This window comes from Ctenopharyngodon idella, chromosome 15 (assembly GCF_019924925.1).
Source record: "Ctenopharyngodon idella isolate HZGC_01 chromosome 15, HZGC01, whole genome shotgun sequence".
In the NCBI taxonomy this organism is placed as follows: Eukaryota; Metazoa; Chordata; class Actinopteri; order Cypriniformes; family Xenocyprididae; genus Ctenopharyngodon; species Ctenopharyngodon idella.
The window spans coordinates 20,644,575-20,666,050 of record NC_067234.1 but is presented as its reverse complement, the minus strand read 5'-3'; the positions used below and the strand labels follow the sequence as shown (position 1 = coordinate 20,666,050).

Genomic DNA, 21,476 nt, shown 5'->3' with positions numbered 1-21,476 from the left:
TTTATTGATATCGATCATGTGTCTATTGCGATACATATCGTTATCATTTTATCGCCCAGCCCTAATTGTGTTAAATTTTTTAATTACATTTTTAACCCAGCGGTCGGGTTTTGTCCATATTTGACCTCAACTTGGGTTAATTTTTTAGAGTGTAGGAAATATGCAGTACACACACAATTGCCTTTTTATAAAAAAAAACAATTCTAAATTTCTCACAATTCAGACTTTTTTTTCACAAAATTGCAAATTTATATCTCATAAGTGAGTTATAAATCTCACAATAAATTATGAGTATACATCTCACAATTTACTTTTTTTCCCTCAAAATTCTGCATTTGTATACAGTCAGGTCAGGTGTCTAATTATTTGGGGGAAAAACTGAATTGTGATATGAATTGAGATATAAACTCACAAGGGCGAGAAAAAAATCAGAGTTGAGAGACAAAAGTCACAATTACCTTTTTCATATTTTTATTTTGTGGCGGAAACAAGGTTTCATACTATTCTTAATTACTGGCTCATCGAAATTAAAAATGCATTACATATACATACATAATCCTTAAAGGGGCTATTTGTAAGAATTTTCATGTATTAATCACATTTTTATTGCCAATGTGTGAACAACTTGTAATGAAACTTAAAAAACGAGACCTTCCCGATTTCCTATGGTGTCTTTGAAAGTCTGTAGACTGATTTTTATGTAAAATACTTGTTTTTTGCCAGGAAAATCAAAAGTTTAAGTTTTAAGTTAAGTCAATAAGTTGCTGGCTGCAGTTCACTTAACGGCCACCAGTGTCGCTAATAACAAGGGTTTCTGAATTCTACATATGGCCCCTTTAAAAAAAAAAACTTGAAAATGAGAAATCATGATAAGTTAACTACGAAATATAAGGTTGTGGCACACTGGTGCTGGGGGAAATAATCACTTACAATGTAAGGTTGAGGAGGGTCCCAGTGTACCCAATCATAGATGACGGACTTCTCATGCTGGGTCACATACTTTGCCCAAGGTGAGATTCGGTAGAGCCGCTCACCTGCTCTGGTGTGAACAACCACCTGGGAAGAGAGACAAATGAGGGATGTAACGGCAAGGGCACACAGAGAGGGTCAGGACGTGGGCACAAGCAAAGGGTGCTGGGTAATGCAGGTAAGAGAAAATGTGTTTACAGCTGCCAGAGAGCAGGGATAAAGGGCCAATCTCATGGAGAAAGGTCACACAGTACAAGCAAAGAGGACGTTTGAGTGGAGTCTGACCGCTGGAGGTGAAAGAGGTTTTGTGCAGAAAAAAAATCTGAATTTATTGCATTGAGGAAAAACTCGTGGCAACAAGCAGCTTCTGAATGGTTTATGATTATTTTTAAAAGGGAAAACTGCATGGTTATCGATTTGATAACCAATTTGATTTAATCACCATAGAAAAATCAAAGTGTGGCAATAAATGTGCAGCGTTCTGGTAAACACATTTGTGTTTACTTATATTTTTAGCTTGGCACTTGCTTTACAGGCATATACATACAAACTTGAAAGAGCAACATGAATAATAGATCAAACGCTTTCGGTTTTTGCCAATATGCCCTAGATTACAACTATAGACAGAGAGAGCAGGAAAGATTACGTGGGAACTGATGTTTGTGCCAGTGTTTAAAGCAATAGCTCACTCATAAATGAAATCTATGTCACAATTTTCTCACTGTCATGTTTTTGTCCAAACCTTAATGACTTTTGTAAGAACACAAAATGAGATGTTTAGCAGAATGTCTAGGCTGTTCTTTTCCATACAATGAATGTATGTGTTTCACTGCATGGAAGAAAAAAATAAAAACAGTGATATGGGTTTGGAAAGTCATGAGTGTGAGTAAATTTTTTGAATTTTTATTTTTGACCTTTCAGTGTCACTGAAGTGATGGGTAATCATGTCCAAAAATGTTTATTATGCTACACTTTGTTTTCTTCAGAGAAGATGATTTCTAGAGCTGTCTGAAATAAAGCTATTAGCCAGCACAAAACCATTGATCAGAAACGGAAAGGGTAATTTAATCCTTTGTGTACTATTGGCAGTGTTATTTATAGGCTGAAGCAAAACTATTCAGTTGCAGATATTAAAAACTCATCACGTGTCCCAAATTAGACTACAGAAGCAATCCGTTCTAAAGGGCATTCGAAGGCAGTGTGTGATTTTAATGTCAGAGTGTGTTTTTCCATTGATCTGTACAGTTGTAGATTGGTCACCAGAGGGGGTGGCACAGGATTTATAGACGCCAGGAACGTGTGCCATTCAGAATTGAGAATTGGTTTGTAAAAACCAATATAATATAATATAATGTAATATAACATAATATAATATAAGTAAGCAATAAGGTACTCGAAGCAGAGTGCCTGCAACCCCTTCAGCCGTGACTTTTCACGATACAGCACTAGCCTCGAGTACCTTATTGCTTTTATAAAACGGTTACCACACATTACAACTACCAGTAGAACTAACAGTTTTATAATATAATATAATATAATATATTGTGTTTACAACAGTTCAACGACGCGAGTAAATAAATAAGAAACAACAATAACGGAGTGTCTTTAAAAAACTTCTTTTGTGTAGAACTACTTCCTTCCACCACAGATTCAAATCTCAAGTTGACAGTTTAATATTTGTGACCAAGCCTCCGTTACTAATTCTAAAACGTCACTGTAGAACTAGTAATGAAAGAACGTTGAGTCGCTTCATTGAAGCTTATTGTATTATGTAGAGTATTATGGTATTATTAGAGAGAGATCGACTAAACAAGTGTTTGAATGTCCACTGAGGAAAGCAGTATCTTTGTCTTTGTCCTTTTAAAAGTTAAGGGTATTTCCCATTACAGCACTAAAACAACTTTCTTGTTTACAGACAGACTTTGCCACCATCTAATGGCGTAATAATGTAACTTTCACTGAAGTCCATATCACGATCACTAATAGACCCTTTCTCAATACCAAATTCGGCATATTATTTATATAAAATAGGCCTAACATTTATTGAACAATAATATATAAACTAACAACAACAGCCATTATAAAAGACAATAGGAAATAAACACAAGCAAACAATATAATATAATATATAATATAATAATAAAATATATTACAATTGAAAACCATTATTTTAAATTGTAATAATATTTCATAATATGCCTGTTTTTACTGTATTTTTGATTTAAATAAATGCAGCCTTGGTGAGCATAATAGACTGAATGTTGCTCAAATCCAAAAGCCACACACCAAGAAAAGAGAAAGAGTAAAAAACCAGCCTTAGGCACTACGTTTCCAAACCACTTTCTAAACAAGAGCCAGAAAACAGTGGTGAGTACTAGTCCACGGTCCAACTAACTCAAAGTCACTCTTCCCTCCCCACTGCCGCGCGCAGTCACACGACTGTCAGTACGGGAGCGCGGATCGATAATGTAGCATCTCTCACCATGTGAATGCACCCTGGGGAGCTCTTCATCCTGAGTCTTCCTATCTCTCTCTTTCCCGGGCCAAAAAGCAAATGGATCATTTGATGGTCCCCTCCATAAGCTGCCAGCGAGAGGTAATGACAAAGCCATTGGCACCTGCCGGTGACCTACAGAGCAGCGTCCCAGTGGGGCTCAATCATTAGCAGCTCCTCACCCGAGGACATGCGGGAGCGCCAAAACGCCACACCATGGGTTTGCCGGTTTATATAATTACCGAGAAAAGAGTGCGAGAATGGACAGATGCTGAGCCAGACAGACTGATGGAGAGAAAATAGCAGAAAATAGCAGACACACAGTGTCAATGAAAGCAGGGTGAGGTGGAGGATAAATGGATGATGACAAAACTCTTACTGAGTTCATTTAATGTCTGTCACTTTGCTGTACTGTTAAATTAGGGTCCAGTCGCAGGTTTACTGAGAACATTTACTGGCTGTGAATGTTTCTTACCAAGCATAAAACTGTGTTTTGCATTACTTTGATTAAAAATATATATTTCAGTTCCTATTATAATGACATTACTTACCCGTTTTCTTCTACTATTCAAAGGTTTTACGTCAGTAAGATTTTTTTGGTAACACTTAACATTTGTTAACATTAGTTAACATGAACTAGCATTTATCTTAACATTAATCTTAACATTTACTAATATATTTTTAAGATCAAAAACTGTCTGTTAAAGGGGACCTATTATGCCCCTTTTTACAAGATGTAATATAAGTCTCAGGTGTCCCCAGAATGTGTCTGTGAAGTTTCAGCTCAAAATACCCCACAGATCATTTATTATTCTATGTTGTAGATGCCCGTTTTTGAGTGAAAGGAAAAACATGCTGTTTTCGTGCATGTGTCTTTAAAGGCAAATGCTGCTGCTCCCCACCCCACTTTCCGGAAGGTGGCGGAGCTTGTGCAGCTCATGCCTCGGATACTCTGCCAAAAGCTAACAAAACATCGGTTTGGTTTTGATCATCTCTATCGCGGCCACGCTCAGGTGACTTTTCAGTTCTTCATCATCATCATGTTTATTATCTGCATGCATTTTAAAGCCATTTTAGTTTAAACTTCTGATATGGTTTTCTGAGAGCACACATCCAAAGCGCGCACGCAGAAAGCTGACTGTCAGACGACGAATCTTGTGAGTATTAAACTAAGTTCTCTTTCATGTCTTATTGCGCTTAAACTGTCAAATACACATTCACATGATACAAAGTTCACATAAACACAGTCGGTTTTGTCTGTGAATGTAAACAGCATGTAAAGAAATCGCATGTGTGTATTAGATCTGTGTTTTAAAATGACAGCAGCGTAACATACAGTACCTACTATATATGCTGCTAATATGAATCAAACAACAAAAGAAGAACAGAAAATCACTCACTGCTCTTGATTAAATAACTTTAGTAGCTTTAATAAGAATACATTTCCTACTTGACTGTGTACAGCTCACTGAGGGCGGAGTCTATCAGCAGTCGTGGGCGGGGCCTCTGCAATGTGACGTCATTACATAGAAACTGCAAACGGCTTATTCTGAGACACTGCTTATGATTTATGGAGATTAATACAAATGAATGGGTGGATTTTTACCATTATAGGCTGGTTGTGTACACCCACTGCCGACACATTTAGGTTCAAACACCATGTGAAAGTGAATTTTGCATAATAGGTCCCCTTAAACATCAGTTAATAGACTGTGAACTAACATTAACATTTTATTATTTATATTATTAACTAACATTAACAAAGGTATTGTTTTTTATTTGGTGAAAGTTGTGATAGATGATTTTTTGTAGTGGACAGTAGTAGTAGTTTTACAGACAAGGCTTAAGCTAGTCCCAGACTAAAATGGATGTTTGATCTGTTTTAACTGAAAGCGACTTGCACTGACATATCTTAAAATAGGTCAGTGTCATTGTTTTGTCTCAAGATGTACATCAGTAATGTTTTTTTTCTAAGGCACATTTATTAAAGCTACTTAAATGTCCTAATTGAACTAAACTTGGCTCAATGTAAGCCCTATCTGTGAAACCAGGCCTAAATATCTTGAATTTAGTGCATAAAAGACCCATAACAACACAAGGTCTCTCCTGAGCCTGAGGCATGACTCAGAAAGAAAAGGACAGTCCACTTCCTGCATAATTAAAGTCTGACTGGACCACTTTTCACCAGGAACATAATCCAGTTGACACTCAACTCATCCGAGTCCAGTCTGGGGGCCTGAACTGGGACAGGGCCAGGCTCTGCATCTGGTTCTTATCGTCCGGAGCCTGACCCAAGGAGACAACAAGAACAAAGCAACCAGAAAAGCAGCCTGTGCCCAGTGAGTGGCACCTATCTGCCATCAATCAAGCCTCTGCCAGCGTGTCACACAACATAACGGACAGCATAAGTGGAAGAGGCTTGACTAAACACAGAGATACTGTAACGGCTTTGTACACAGATAGATTAGAAATTAATCTCATGCTGATGGCCAGCAACTGGATCTATAGAGCGATGCAGGGATGACGTATTTTTGTAAGCCAAAAACGTCCGACAATTCCTGATCCATCGTCTCGAAGTCAATGGTTGTTTTTGGTTAAATGCCTGAACTAAGGTCTATGATGAACAGGAGCTCAATATACACTGCCCGGTCAAAAATAAAAAGTCGCTGTTTGGATTTAAATATGCGAATGCTTAAGAGTCTATGATTGGATCATTATTGCAGTGATTATTATGTTTCTAGCATGTTATATGTTTGGAAAACCCCAATTGATGGAGTGTGTAGCTTTTCATTTCTTAAAGGGATAGTTCACCCAAAAATGAAAATTCTGTCATTAATTACTCACCCTCATGCCGTTTTACACTCGTAAGACCTTCGTTGATCTTCGGAACACAAATTAAGATATTTTTGTTGAAATCCGATGGCTCTGTGAGGCCTACATAGGGAGCAATGACATTTCCTCTCTCAAGATCCATAAAGGTACTAAAAACATATTTAAATCAGTTCATGTGAGTACAGTGGTTCAATAATAATATTATAAAGCGACGAGAATATTTTTGGTGCACCAAAAAAAACTAAATAACGACTTATTTAGTGATGGCCGATGTCAAAACACTGCTTCAGGAAGATTCGGAGCATAATGAATCAGCGTGTCGAATCATGATTCGGATCGCGTGTCAAACCGCCAAACTGCTGAAATCACGTGACTTTGGCGCTCCGAACTGCGGATTCGACACGCTGATTCATTATGCTCCGAAGCTTCCTGAAGCAGTGTTTTGAAATCGGCCATCAGTATATAAGTCGTTATTTTGGAGCACCAAAAATATTCTCGTCGCTTTATAATATTAATATTGAACCACTGTACACATATGAACTGATTTAAATATGTTTTTAGTACCTTTATGGATCTTGAGAGAGGAAATGTCATTGCTCCCTATGTAGGCCTCACGGAGCCATCGGATTTAAACAAAAATATCTCAATTTGCGTTCCGAAGATTAACAAAGGACTTACGGGTCTGGAACGGCATGAGCGTGAGTAATAAATGACAGAATTTTCATTTTTGTGTGAACTAACCCTTTAAACAACCATGTAGAAAGACGTACCATGGCCATATTCCAGGATGACAATGTCAAGATTCATCAGGCTCAAACTGTGAAAGAATGGTTGGGAGGGAACATCATTTTCACACATGAATTGGCACCTCTGTGTCCAGATCTTAAATTCATTGAAAGTCTTTGGATTGTGCTGGAGTAGACTTTACAGAGTGCTCACCTCTTGCATCGTCAATACAAGATCTTGAGCAAAAACTGATGCACATCTTAATGGAAATAAAGTTGTAATGTTATTTCCATAACATCTCATTTTGTGCTTTTCTTTATCTTGGACAGTCTTATATATCATTGACCCAATGGCCAATAGGTGATGGAAAGTAGTGGAGCAAGTTATTACATTTTACTGCAAGATTACAAAGAAATAACATGCACAGATGAATCATTAACAATAATATCAGGAAAGTGTGTTAAAGTAAATAATGTCCATTCAGCTTGTTGACTTTAATTGAATGTACAACCTGAACCTCATGGGTGTGAAACTCCAAATTGCAATGGCGTTATTAAAACATATGCTGTTGAAGAGCTTCAAATGGCTTGAAAGTCACAGCTGTTTCTGTATCTTTAACATTGACACGCCATCCATAAAACCGGTGAATAATAAATCCATCTTGACAGCGCATAAAGGCTTCATGATACCTCAGCGCCTCGTTCAGGCTAATGAAGTAAACAAACCAGCAAATGTGTCTGCTCACCTTCAGCTTGGAGTTATGAGTGACAGCAGGTGTTTTGTCCTCTTTTGGGGGCATGTGCAGCTCCCATTTGCCAAACTCCTTTTTAGTGTAGGGATGTGAAAAATTATTCCAGTCATCTATTAAAAAGAAAGAATTGCAGTTAAAAACTTTCCATGTTGGATATATAATATTATCTAAACTAGATTTTGACATTTTCTGATGAAAAATTTAGTAGTTCTAGACTGTGCAAAACTTGCAAAGACAGTGTGATGCGTTTGGTAAGATGTTTTATGAGTGATTTTTAGTGTGTTGCTTTGATAGTGCTAAGGTGTTCTGAATCGTTGCTAGGGAAAGGAAAAAAAAGACTATTCATAGCCATAACTTGGAGTTCTTGCACCTCTGACTTGAAAATAACCACTGAAACGCCCCACAACATGGGACATCAGACTTGTAAAGTAGGGGCCGACTCCACTGACGCCTAATTTGACACCATTTTCAAATGGGTTTTTATGGTTCAAATGGAGATAATTTTTGGTGTTGTTGTTGCAAACATATCTAATAGCTAAAGCACAATTAAATTAATTTAAAAAACTAGATAATCTAGTCAACTTCTGTCTGTTTTATCCTCCACCAGGTAAAAAGCATACGTTTATAAGCTTAGAAAAATACACTTTCTTTATACAGAAATTATATGGAATTTTTACAGTAAAAATTGATTGATTAACTTACCATATACAGCAAATAAATGTAAATGGTTTAACATTGTATTACATTTAATTTTTCTGTTAAACACTGTAAAATGTATGGTTTCTGCAAGTACAAAAAATACGAATTACCATATAATTAACGATAAGTAGATCTCATGATTGTTTTTTTCTTTCTTTTTTTGTTATAAGTATATTGGGCGTTTTGAGTTACATTTTCAGATATTTAATTCTTGTTTATTGCATTATTTTAGTGTCATGTACGTTTCCCTGGTGGAGTTTTGTCATAGTGTGTATGACTCTGTGCATTGTCTATATACTATATGAGAATTATGTTTTATGGACAGGCTACTAACGATGAACTTTGATTCATCATGTATCTTTCTATTTTACAACAGGTATTATTATGCTGGTTTTCACATTTTATGGTAAAAAGCAGATTTTGGTAGCTCAAGTTTGATACATTAACAGTATCACTTTGTAAGTTGGTACCAACAGGTACCAATATGCCATACTGTAATACCTGAAACAATATGATATGATACAATGCTACTTTATTAAATCCCCAAAGGGGAATGTCACTGTATTTTTGGGGTGTGTTCAGGTTTGGGTTGATTAAAACGAACACTGATTGCTCTGTTAGTTTGGTTCATTTGAATAAGTGTGAACACTGTGATCAGAACCCTGATGCGCTTCAAACAAGCGGACTGAGACCCCTGAAAAGAACTCTGGTGCGGTTCGACTGAAATATGAATGCAACAGACCAAGGACATCTAAACGAACCAAAAACAGGATGTGATGTCACAAGATGCAACCCTAAAAAGGACAGAATGCTGAAGCATACCCGTTTTTCTCATCATAGAAGGTACATAATTACAGTTTGGTACAAGCATCAGAAACACTGTCGCCTTGCAGCAGATCTTCATTTGTGTGCAACTGAGGAATTCCTGCAGCTGTTTTGACTCCTTTCTACATTTTATGAACTCTTCACGAGTTCTCAGCTGGTCAAAATACCATCATACGTATGCACATACAATAAGCGCACTTAGCCCAGAACACAGCATTGTTTTGGATGTTAAGATCCGCTCTTAAAACTCTTAAAAAACAAAACAAAACAAACAATCTGAGTTATAATTCACGTCTGTTGCACAAGTTGCATGCCAAATTTTATTAGGGTTAGGGTTAGGGTTACAGGCTCATTCAACCCTAGTATGAACAATAGTAATAGTGATGCATATCTATTTGTCTAACAGAGTACCTCAGGGATGACGTGTTTTTGTAGGCCGACCCGGAAGTTAGCGGCGCACGGGTTCCCTCGATCGAAAGCCAATGCATTTTTCCCATAGACTTTTGGAAAATCGCAAAAAATAAGCTCTGTGTTTAACAAAGGGTTATGACACTTACATGTTTTTTCTATCAAGATAATCTTTACAAGTTAACACAACATTTATACATTTTGAAGCCTAAATAAAGTTGTCAGATATAAAAAGCTAATATTAGGCTATAAACGGACTACAGCACACCATGGTCGCGGATCAACGTCACCACCACCAAGCTTCCTCACACTTTATTTAAAAAAACGACTTTATTTAAAAACACGCTCGCTGATTATGATCTGCGCTGTGTATGAATACTTATCCACTTTTTCATGAGAAATGCTGTCCAAATGTCCTGTTTGTCATGATGACATCTAAAGTCCCCACCAAAAGAAGTAGTCCCTTTTAGCAATTTGTTAGCAACCGCCGTTTTTAAGACACAATAAAGGTTTATATATAAAAAAAAAAAAAATCACAAGCTTATGACTGGTGTTATAACTGTTATAATTGGTGTGTTTTATGTCATAGATCAAAACGTGAAAATATTTAGAGGCTTTGTTAACCACAGACCTTATTTCAGGTGATTTAGCAAAAACCCATTCAAAAAACCCATTGACTTCGGGGCGATGGAACCGGAAGTCCTAAAATGCTAACTCGCTTCCGGGTTTTGCCTACAAAAACACGTCATCCCTGAGGTACTCTATTTATCATATATTTTCTCTGAAAAAATAAATAAATAAAAAACTAAGAATCATTTGTTTATTCAAAAGCAATGCAAGTTCTGCCATGTGATCAAAGACTACAGAATTTGGCCTGCAGTCTGTAAAGTCTGGCTCATTACTTTTTTAAGAAAAAAACTTGCATTTCCTAATGACTAGAAAAGACAAGCAAATGCCTTCAAATCCTGCATTCATGCACTTTCTTGGTGAGAAATCATTATGCTAGACTTTTGACAACAAAAGATTTCAAAAGAAAGGCCCTTAGTGACTGAATGACTGACTGACTGACTGTATTTGGTCTTGTAGGCAATTCAGATAACCTTGAAGGGAATCTTCTTTTTGTCTTAACCTGAACACAATGTTCTTTCATCTAGTTTAAGATGAAAAAAATTATCTGTCAAACAGAACAAACAGTCAACTACAAATTGACATAAGGTATAAATGAATAGGCAGACTAACTCTTGTATGATTTATGAATTCTGCAGTGGAACAAAATATCAGTACAATAACAAAACTTTCTGAATTATGAATTGTGATAAAGCTGAAAAGTTTTTGACAAAGCTTATATAATGCTCCAATATTTGCACAACACAAAATCTGAAAATAAATTAAATATTTGAACTTATTTACATAAAACTGTTGCATTTGAAGCATAGTTAAATGTATTTTAAGTATAGTTAAATATAAATCTTATTAAATAATTATTAAACATATTTTACCTAATTATTTACATATAGAGAACTGAGTGTTGCATTTTAAGCTTATAGTACCATTACCATATTTAATATTTAAGCTATTAAAATAATCATTATTGATGTACAGAGTCATGTACTTGTACATTACATTTAAATTTTATTAAAATCAGAAGATAAATCAAATATTTTACCTTATTTACACAAAACCATGTTGTATTTTAAGCCTAGCACAGTATAGCATAATATTGTAAGCCATTAAAAATAATCATTATTGATGTACAGAGTCGTATACATGTATATTACAATTTAGAATGAGAAAAGACATACTGAAGTCTCCAGTGAGGAACAGAGCCTCGGCGGCCGGGGCCCACTCCTTAAAGACAAGGCTGTTGTCTGGCATCCGCTGTACTCCGTAACTATTATAGCTGCGTGTGAACTGATCAAAGCCTCCTTCGGCCTCCTCAAGGAGTGCGAGCTGCTTCTCAAACAGCCCATACCTTCAAAAATAAAGCAGAGGCAAAAAAACATAGACAGAATAAGACAGAGTCAGTCTGCTGTATCTCAAGCTCAGTAAATCGTATGAAAATTTAACATGCGTAATGTCTCTGAGCATCAGTTATAGTAAATATATCATACCATAAACATGCTATGGGCGAAAAACAAAACAAGTATATCCCAATACACAAGAAAACCAACTTAAAGAAATGTGAAAGGCTGTTAACCAAATTATTTGGCATTCAAGAGCTTAAATTGAATTATTTGTATTGAACAACCCTTGGCAGAAGAACCACATTTACCCTCAGGATCGCCTTTGAAATATCAAAGTTGAGTTTGCATTTGAAAACAGTCGCCCACTCATGTATATTGATGGAGAATGCCATTGACCTGGCATCTTTGACACACTACACATTACATCACCGGAGACACTAAACACCTAGGCATGCATCCGGTTCTTTGACTTCACATCTGTTTTCAATATCATCCACCTTCTTAAACAGAAATATGGGTATCAAGCCAGCCAAGTGCTGCTTGCTGCTTGATTTTCTACAAGGCAGATGAAGTTCACCTCCCACCTTCTGGCCATCAACAAAGGTGTGCCACAAGGCTCTGTACTCCTCCCACTTCACTTTTTCACAAATACACTAGCTTCACATGAATGCACAGAAGCACTGGCTATACGATGGTACAATAGTATATACATCAGATGGTACAAATGTGACACTTTTGCAATTCAATTTATACCATGTTAGATATTTCAGATGCTTTTTGTTTGTTTGTTTTTAACTCTGGTGTTTCATAATGTGAAGAAGTTGCTTTTGCACTGATGCCAAACTTATCAATTTAATTTGGGTTACTAAAAATATTAATATATAAAACATATTTTGTTCAATTTCCATCAAAAAAAAAAAAAAAAATAAAATAAATCCATTAAAATGTAAGTTTTATTAAGTGTTAACAATGAGATTATGTGGTTTTTATAATCAATTAACACTGATTTTGTCATTTTTTACAAGATGGACAAAATTTGTCACCAAAAAAGTCATTTGTTTTAACCAAAATGTCGGTTTTACCGACTGATGATATTTTCAAACAATGCTAACAGGCTGATATCTAGCTAGATAGCAAAAGGACAATCAAACATTTTATATTTAGTACAAGTTTTTTAAAATATTACAAATTTTCCAAGTTTTATAGCGGTTGTACCGAATGCGTATGAGCAAGTGAAAACATGAATTTTTCGAAGAGTTAAGAGAAAGTTAGTTACTTTGCTTCATGACCATGTGGTCCTTTGCAGGTGTCTGAATGATGTCACATCCTGTCACATGATACTGACTGCATGACTTGATCCAAAATGGTCCCTTTATATTGGTTACTCTGAATGACATCAATGAAATTCATTTTTTCAGACATTCTTTCTTACAACAAAGCAACGACTTTCTACACATAATTTTAATACCATTTTGCACTATGTTATAAAATCATGGCAGAATAAAAAAATATATACATTTATTACATTTTAAGATATTTTAATCACAAATGAAATGGCTGTATTGGCCTTTGGATGGTTAAATCGAATAACCTTTCGACACTTCAAAATACCTTTATATGTAGCAAAATATAATTAAAACCTTTTGGATTCAATAAAAGAGAACAAGTTGTACTACCTTACATGGATGTCATGTCTTTGTTTTTTATTATTACTAAGGCCTTTGGACAAAAAAATTACCCGTCACGTCATTGACCCACATATATACACACACTATCACTTTTTTTTTTATTTATATTTTTTATTTAGCAAGGATGCAATAAATTGATCAAATGTGACAGTAAAGACATTAATGTTGCAAAAGATTTGTATTTCAAATAAATGCTGTTCTTTTATTCATCAGAGAATCCTGAAAAAAGACTGTCACTGTTTTCACAAAAATATAAAGCAGCAACTGTTTTCAACATTTGATAATAAAAAGAAATGTTTCTTGGGCAGCAAATCAGAATATTAGAATGATTTCTGAAGGATCATGCGTCACTTAAGACTGGAGTAATGATGCTGAAAATTCGGCATTGCATCACAAGAATAAATTAAATTTTAAAATATATTAAAATTTAAAATAATTATTTTAATTTGAAAAAAATATTTCACAATATTACTGTTTTACTGTATTTTTAATAATATAAATGCATCCTTGGTGAGCTTGGTGATACTGTTCAAAAATCTTACCGACCGCAAACCTTTGAAAGAGGTTGTGCATATATGGATACTATGATATAAAATTACTCATACTGTGATCAAAGATTTTGGTCATGTCCAACTCCACAGCACATCTCCTGAAGATAAAGCACAATATCAGCTAGAAGTGGATAAAACAATCACCTGATGTGTTAACCATAACCAATGAATGACCCTTTTTGAATCAAATAAGTCAACTTTTTCTTTAAATCACAGACCTCAAACTCTCCAGCCAACAAACTGCCATAACAGACTACTTACAATTCCTAGACACCCATATCTGTTGCTCTCTAAAATGGCACATCAACACAGACCATCTCATCAGGAAGACGCATTAGACACTATCTTCCCTCAGACAAATCAAGGAAGTTTGGAGTCGGTCAACACCTCCTTGTACGATTCTGCACAGCTACATTGTGAAAGCTAATGTCTGTGTGTGTCTGTGTGTGTGTGTGTGTGTGTGTGTGTGTGTGTGTGTGTGTGTGTCTGTGTGTGTGTGTGTGTGTGTGTGTGGGGGGGGGGGGGGGGGGGGGGGGGGGGGGGGCAGACAAGCTAACAAGGAAAAACCTGGGACACATTGTCAGGGAAGAGATATACGAACTGCCGTCAGGCTGCAATAAGCCCCCTAAACTACTTCATTAAAAACAAACCATTGAAAAATATCATGAAAATAATCATTATATAATAATGTCACAATGCAGCAAAAATAGGCTTATTTATTATTAATTTTACTTTTATTTTTTGGTGAAATGTAAGATTTACCTGTCCATAGAACTCGAGTTATATAAAGCTATTCTAAATCAATTTACACCCACCCTGGTCATGTGCCATTAAAGATTCTATTCTATTCTATTCTATAGTGTAAAAGTGCTTTTTGACAATAACAAAGAGTTACATCACAGTATGTGAAAACATGAGCTGAAAATGGCTGCACATTCAACAGCACAAAGGCAAAAGTCTACCTTAATAAACATCATGTAAAGTACTTCAGAGCTTAAAAGAAACAAGCTCTTAAGTTTTTACTTGTTTATTTCTGAACAACCAATACTTCTGTTCCACAGCTCTACATTAAAAGTGACTGAACATCTGCTATTGAAGCTTAAATGCTCGCAACACATTGGAGTACACCTTATGGCTAATTCTCATACTTCAAAACAATCAATAGCATTTAAGATCCCCTTTGCCACCTGCTGCTTATCAGATTCCCCGGTTGGATGCCGTCGCTACAAGAATTAAATGCAGAATCTAAACAGCTAAGCTCTCAGCGGTCTGTCTAACGCCTACAGCATTCACACACAGGGAGATTTTCTGCGATAAAACAACTGGAAGTCATTCGTTTTCAATGAGAGTTGCCGATTTAAGGGGTCATGACATGAGAATTTAAATTTGCCTTGATCTTTTGACATATAAGAGGTCTTTGTTCTCCTCATTATAAACAAAGCATTTATTTAATCAAGCTTGAAAAAACGGCTCATTGCAGGATCTGTGGCGTTACGCGGGCAAATACATTTGCATATGACTGCCTCCAGAGAAAGACACTGACGAATAGTTATGCATCATTTTACCATAGGCCCCGCCCATTTGCATTCAGTCGTTTAACGGCTGACACTTGCCTACAATTGGATGGTTTATTGTAATGGTGTCTTGGATTGCTTTAAAAACTTTATTAATATTATAAGTGAATGTCAAAGAACATATTAAAATTGAAATAAAATTTAAAAACAATCCATGACCCCTTTAATGTCCACTGCTGGACATGTTGATGGGTGAAGAAGAAGAAGAAAAAAGCTCTTGGGTGATGCCTGAGGATGAAGAGGGCAAGCTGTTCCAGTCTGCATAGCCAAAATATGTCAGCATCTTCAATGTGAACTTTAAACTTGAAGAGCTGACAGGCCTGGCATGGTCAAACAGAACCCTTTGGGCTTGTTCATTTAGGTCCCAGACACCTTCAAAACAAATGTCCGATGTCATTTTTTGATTTCCTGAATTATTTCGAAAATAAATTTTGATGTAGCTTAAATGTGGATGAACGGACCCCAGGCTCACTTGCGGTACATTTTTCCCATAGGAATGCAGTAAACTACACATTTATTGGGTCTTGCTTGAGGCTGGTTGTTGGGGGAGAGGTGTGCTAAAACATTACTAGGCAAATGCAAAGACCGTTTTCACGTGGAAGATTGGGGGAGGGGGGGGGGGCACTCTAACAACATGGCAAACCCTATACAAACCACATATTTTCTTATATAAATGTTAAAATCTATTTTTAATACTCAACTACTGTAGTCAATCTTAATCGATTAGTCTGGTTTTCAACCAGAAACTCAGATTCTTAAGCCCAAAGTATACTAAAGCAATAAGCCCCAAGAAGCCGTGGTTTACAGTGAATTTATAACATCTAAGGGGCGTTGTTAGGCACGACACGGAGCGGAGGCTTCACGGGGCTTATTGCTTTTATAAAATGGTTACCAAAAAATACAAATATTAAAGCCAAAAAATATGTATCAACGCAACTTTCATGAAGTAAAATCATTAAAAGGCTTCCTTCCGCTGGAAAAAAATAGTCCCTGACCGTGAACAGCAACATAAGTTACATTATTACGCCATTAGATAGCAGCAAAGATTGTTTTTATGAGCGAGTCACAAAGACTTTTATACTGAAACTTGTGAACACAGAACAAGACGCAAATGACAAATGCTTTGACTAGCGCTGTCAGTCAGCAGGGCATGGGAAAACCCATTAAATGTTAAAAGGACAAGATCGCAGCGGACATTCAAACGCATTTTTATTATGAGCATAAGTCTGACCTGAAGGAAAATGCTAAATCTGAATGCAGGTAATACACTCGGTCACTCGATATCTCTCTCACAATACTCTTCTACATAAGCTTCAGTGAACAAAATCAATAAAGAACAATCATATGTTTACGTTGCTAAGACAGACGCAGCAACATAAACATTCAGTGGTGCAGCGATATTATGTAATGCGGTCAGCTGTATGTTTTCAGGAATTTTACAACAGCTTCGAACGCGGCTCAACCAGAATCAAGGGCCAGAACTAGAGCTGCACGATTAATCGTAAAAAGATCGCGATCTCGATTCAAGCACCCACGCGATCCTGCTTTATTAACGACAACGATTCTCCTGCGTCTATTAAACCTTTGACAAAATCATACCGGAACGTTCAAATCTGTGTTCGTGTTGCCAGAGCCAGAGAGAGCTGTTTTGAATCACACATTAGTTATTTCTGTATTACAAATATTCACATTATCACAGAAGTACTGAGATATAAGTTTTAAGTTAGTATTTAAACACTGATGTCTACGATAGCGTTCAAAATAGAGCAAACTACCTTTTGAAACGAACTTGGCACGTCAAATAACGGTTGTATCAATTACATATAATTCCACTAGGTGGCGACAACTGACTGTTAAAAAATGTACTTGTCATTGAATCGTTCATTCAAAAGATTCGTTCAAAAACACTGATTCATCCAGTAATGAAACAAGTATTTATTAATGAGTCATTGAATTCATTCAAAACCATTTTTTAAATAATTCATTCAAACATTTTCCAGCAATTAGAGTCAGCCATTTATATTTTGTAATTTACTAGAGGTTCTGACATGTTATTTTGTTTAGTTGTATATTCAGAATCGTGGGAGAATTGTGATCTCTATTTGAAACCAAAAAATCGTGATTTTAATTTTATCCAGAATCTTGCAGCTCTAGCCGGAACTATTTGTTTTATAATTCACTTTTTACGCGAGGGTCAGCGTACAGTGCATGATGCGAATTTTATCATCAAAAGAGTATGCACGTACTGTCTTCATGCGGTACTGTCAAACTTGGCTGTTCGTGAATGAGTTCATTGTTATTTAAGATCATAGTGAGGCCGTTTAACCTCTGGCATTTGGTTTTAAGCCTTTTCAAAGTTTCTCTCGTGGACCACTTTAACATGCACAGAAATATTATATGAATACAAATGTGCTCATCCTGTCAGTGTCGAGCTCATATTTTTGGAGTGAGGAGACAGATTTTTTTTTCTTTTCAAGAATTAAAAGAAATTAACATAAATCAATGCACAGATGGACAGCACCGTAACAGTGTCACATTTCAAAAGGTTACTGGCCTACTAATCCATCCTTCATCCTTGTCTGCTATCATTATAAATGAGAATGGATGATTTAATACTAAAATGCAGTACAATACACTCACCGGCCACTTTATTAGGTATACCCGTTTAACTGCTTGTTAATGCGAATAATCAGCTAATCACATGGCAGCAACTCAATGCATTTAGGCTTGTAGACCTGGTCAAGACAGTCTGCTGAAGTTCAAACTGAGCATCAGAATGGGGAATGAAGGTGATTTAAGTGACTTTAACGGTGGCATGGTTGTTGGTGCCAGACGGGCCGGTCTGAGTATTTCAGAAACTGCTGATCTATTGGGATTTTTGGGATGCACAATCACCTCTAGGGTTAACAGTGAATGGTTCAAAACATGTCTCTGTTATATTGTCATTTTCTGCTCATCCGGCACTTTTCATCAACACAACCTTGTTTCTGCAGTGACATTTAGCATGTTTCCTATAACAACATCTGATGTTTCTGTTTTAAGTGGTGTGTGCAAACCACCTTTTGAAAGTAACTTTGCGCTTCAAATAATGATTTTATCAATTGCATTGTTACAACAGTAGGTGGCAACAAATAAAAAAAATTATTTGATCATTATTAAATCATTCATTCAAGAGATTCGTTCAAAAACGCTGATTCATCCAGTCATTAAACAAGTGAAGTCTTTATGAGCGAGTCATTGAATCATTGAACCATTTTTTTTTAATAATTCATTCAAATGAATTAAACATTTTTAAATTGACTGCAGCAATTAACATTTTGTCAAAACCTAGTAAATTACATGTTATGTTGTTTAGTTGTCTGTTCAGAATCATGGGAGAATCGTGATCTCTATTTGAAACAAAAAAAATTGTGATTCTCAATTTATCCAGAATCATGCAGCTTTAACATACGACAATGTCTTTTAAATTATTAATTACATATCATGTTACATGCCATACCTAAAGCTTTACAATGGTGAAATTAAACTATTTAACTTGCTATGTTAGCATTTTTGTGAACAATTTAGCTTATGTAGCATATCACTAGCTGATTAGCCTGCTGATAGCCAAAAATATACACAAGTTACATACTACCACTAATAACACTGAACATTGTGGTATTTATTATAAATGATTTATCCGTGCACATCATTATGTTTTTAAATTCATGTGCCCTCATAATCTTTAATCAAAATAACTTCCCCCTCCCTCTTGCAGGACATTTCTTCTCTGATGACGTTTACTGATGCGAGGGCGGGACAACCAGACAATTACATGAGATCAACCAATAGCAAACCACAGCCATCAAACCATCCAATCAATTCTCCATGGACAAAATCAAGTCCCGTTCACCATTTTTTCCTTGTTCGAGAAGCCGTTTTACTTGGATATACATCACAATAGGGAAGAAAAGACAGATTGCAACTTCAGTTTCAAGCCAACATTAAGAGGGATTGGATTCTGCAAGGCAATCGAATTTTGTGACACCGACCTTAGCTGGGCAAACAACTTAAATGGTCCCTGAAAAGTGTTGTTTTTACCCCCTAAAAGGTGTTTTACACTGAATCTGTTTCCCTATTCAATACAACTTCAGTGTATTTGGGACACCCAAAAGGCGAACACAAAAGCAAACACCTGATAGCTATTTGCAAGAAAATTAATCCGACTGTCAAACTTCAGCTGCTCCGTGATTATGAGAGTCACTGCCATTACAAGAAATCAGTGTTTGAGGAGCGGAGGGAGGGTTGGCCTACTGCCGCACCATAAGGTAGTGATATTCTCCGCATGTCCGCAGGCTCGTGTCCCAGATGATTAGAGTCTAGAGGAGAGATCAGAAACTGCATCTCAATCAGACAGTCAAGGTGACTTCATAGGAAGCTGATTTCCAACACAGTCATTACCAGAACCTGAACGTCAGTGAAATCAGAACTCCAGCAAACCTGCTTATTAGTAATAATGAGTGCAAATTACTAGACTATAGATGTCCTTTCTAAAGCTGGGTGTCTGCTGTGTGATTTTTTTCTGTTCTTTAAGTTTGTTGTTTGTCGCGTTGTATGACACGAGCCCGGTGAGATCTTGTGTTAAAGCCGAGGCAGATTGACGGCGTTGACTGGATGATCAATCGTGCCATGTTCTGATATTGCCAAAATTAAAATGGTAACACACAAACCCAGCAAGCCCTTACAGAAATGCTGGCAATGTTTTGCCTGGCACAGAAAACAAAAGTTTGGAGACAGTTGGCTGGGCATAAGAAGGAATTTGTGGAGATGGCCTGTCGTAGGAGCAGACACATTTTAGAACTGCAACCCAAAATTTCTGACACTGTCAGAAGTTCGTCAGAGGCTTTGACTCATCTCAAAGGCAATTATTTGGCAGTCAGTGAGCATGCCAAGCCAAGCCATCAAAGTGTGCCCTACAATGAAAGAAATCTGTTACGATTCCCAAAATTTGTCTCAGACAACAAATGATGTCTAAAATCGTATTGTATATAAATAAACAAGTTCATAAATATGCAGCAGAGTGTAATTTACAAATAGATCTGTTAAGCTTTAAAAGATAGTCCCATTAATACCCCGTCCTAAAAAAGTTTGTTGTATAATTAAGTGTTTATTTGTAATCAAATCAAGTACATTATATGCTGATTAATTAATCAAATAAATTAACTAATGTCACACAACAAAAACCAGTGGTTTCTTTAAAGCAGATTTTGTTTAGAAAGTGAAATGTATTGACACAAGCCCCATGTTGCACCAATCGGCTCTGGATTAAGTGCCTTGTTCAAGGGCTTAACCAACTACTAGGCCAATATCCCAGAGTTCCTAAATTTGGATTTGAACCAAGATCATTCGGTTTAACCACCTTGCAGGCCTGACAAATTGTGCTAATATCATTCAGACTGAAGGACATGTGACCCTTTGACCTTCCCACTGTCCTCACCATTTGTTCACTTAGTTTCAACCGTTTGCTCTCACAGATGTACAGTCGGCTGAGTAACTGTCAGAGAGAGACTGCTGGGAAATATCAATCCCAGATGGAGACTAAATCAGACTGCATTTCATGCTCTTTCAGAATCAGCTGAGAGAACGCAATGAGACACAGTCTAGAGAACAGAATGCTGGGTTTTCCCAGCAGTCTTTGTGAAACTGTGTCAAAAGAAAGTTTGAAAGTATTTTTTAGAGAAATTAAAAAAAAAAAAAAAAAAAACAGATGACAAAATATACAAGAACATAGGAAGTTTAACTCCAAATCGAACCATATTTACCACATATCCCATTATAACATATACAGTACCACCGTTTTAAGACCGATTGATTGACAGATTGACCAACTGATTGATTGATTGGCATAAAAAAAGAAATTATATTTTGCATAAAGAAAATGAGTACTGTTTTATTAAATATAAGAATGCATATTGTTCAAAAGTTTGTCAGATTTTTTAATGTTGTTGAAGTTTCT

General features: G+C 36.3%; 1 protein-coding gene and 1 long non-coding RNA gene across 3 annotated transcripts in view; one reads left to right on the top strand and one right to left on the bottom strand.

Moving 5' to 3' along the window:
* LOC127496005 (uncharacterized) overlaps nt 1–20,610 on the top strand; it is an 84,476-nt gene extending 63,866 nt beyond the window's left edge. The window contains exon 3 of the long non-coding RNA XR_007925228.1: nt 19,239–20,610. This is a non-coding gene — a long non-coding RNA (uncharacterized LOC127496005). The remainder of the gene's footprint in view (nt 1–19,238) is intronic.
* Nucleotides 1–21,476, bottom strand: part of gbe1b (glucan (1,4-alpha-), branching enzyme 1b) — a 148,687-nt gene that overhangs the window by 112,614 nt on the left and 14,597 nt on the right. For both annotated transcript variants that reach the window (XM_051863507.1, XM_051863506.1), the window contains exons 2-4: nt 11,507–11,676; nt 7,767–7,882; nt 931–1,056 (exon numbers count right to left, since the gene is read on the bottom strand). In XM_051863507.1, the coding sequence (XP_051719467.1) occupies nt 931–1,056; nt 7,767–7,882; nt 11,507–11,676 (412 nt within the window). The remainder of the gene's footprint in view (nt 1–930; nt 1,057–7,766; nt 7,883–11,506; nt 11,677–21,476) is intronic.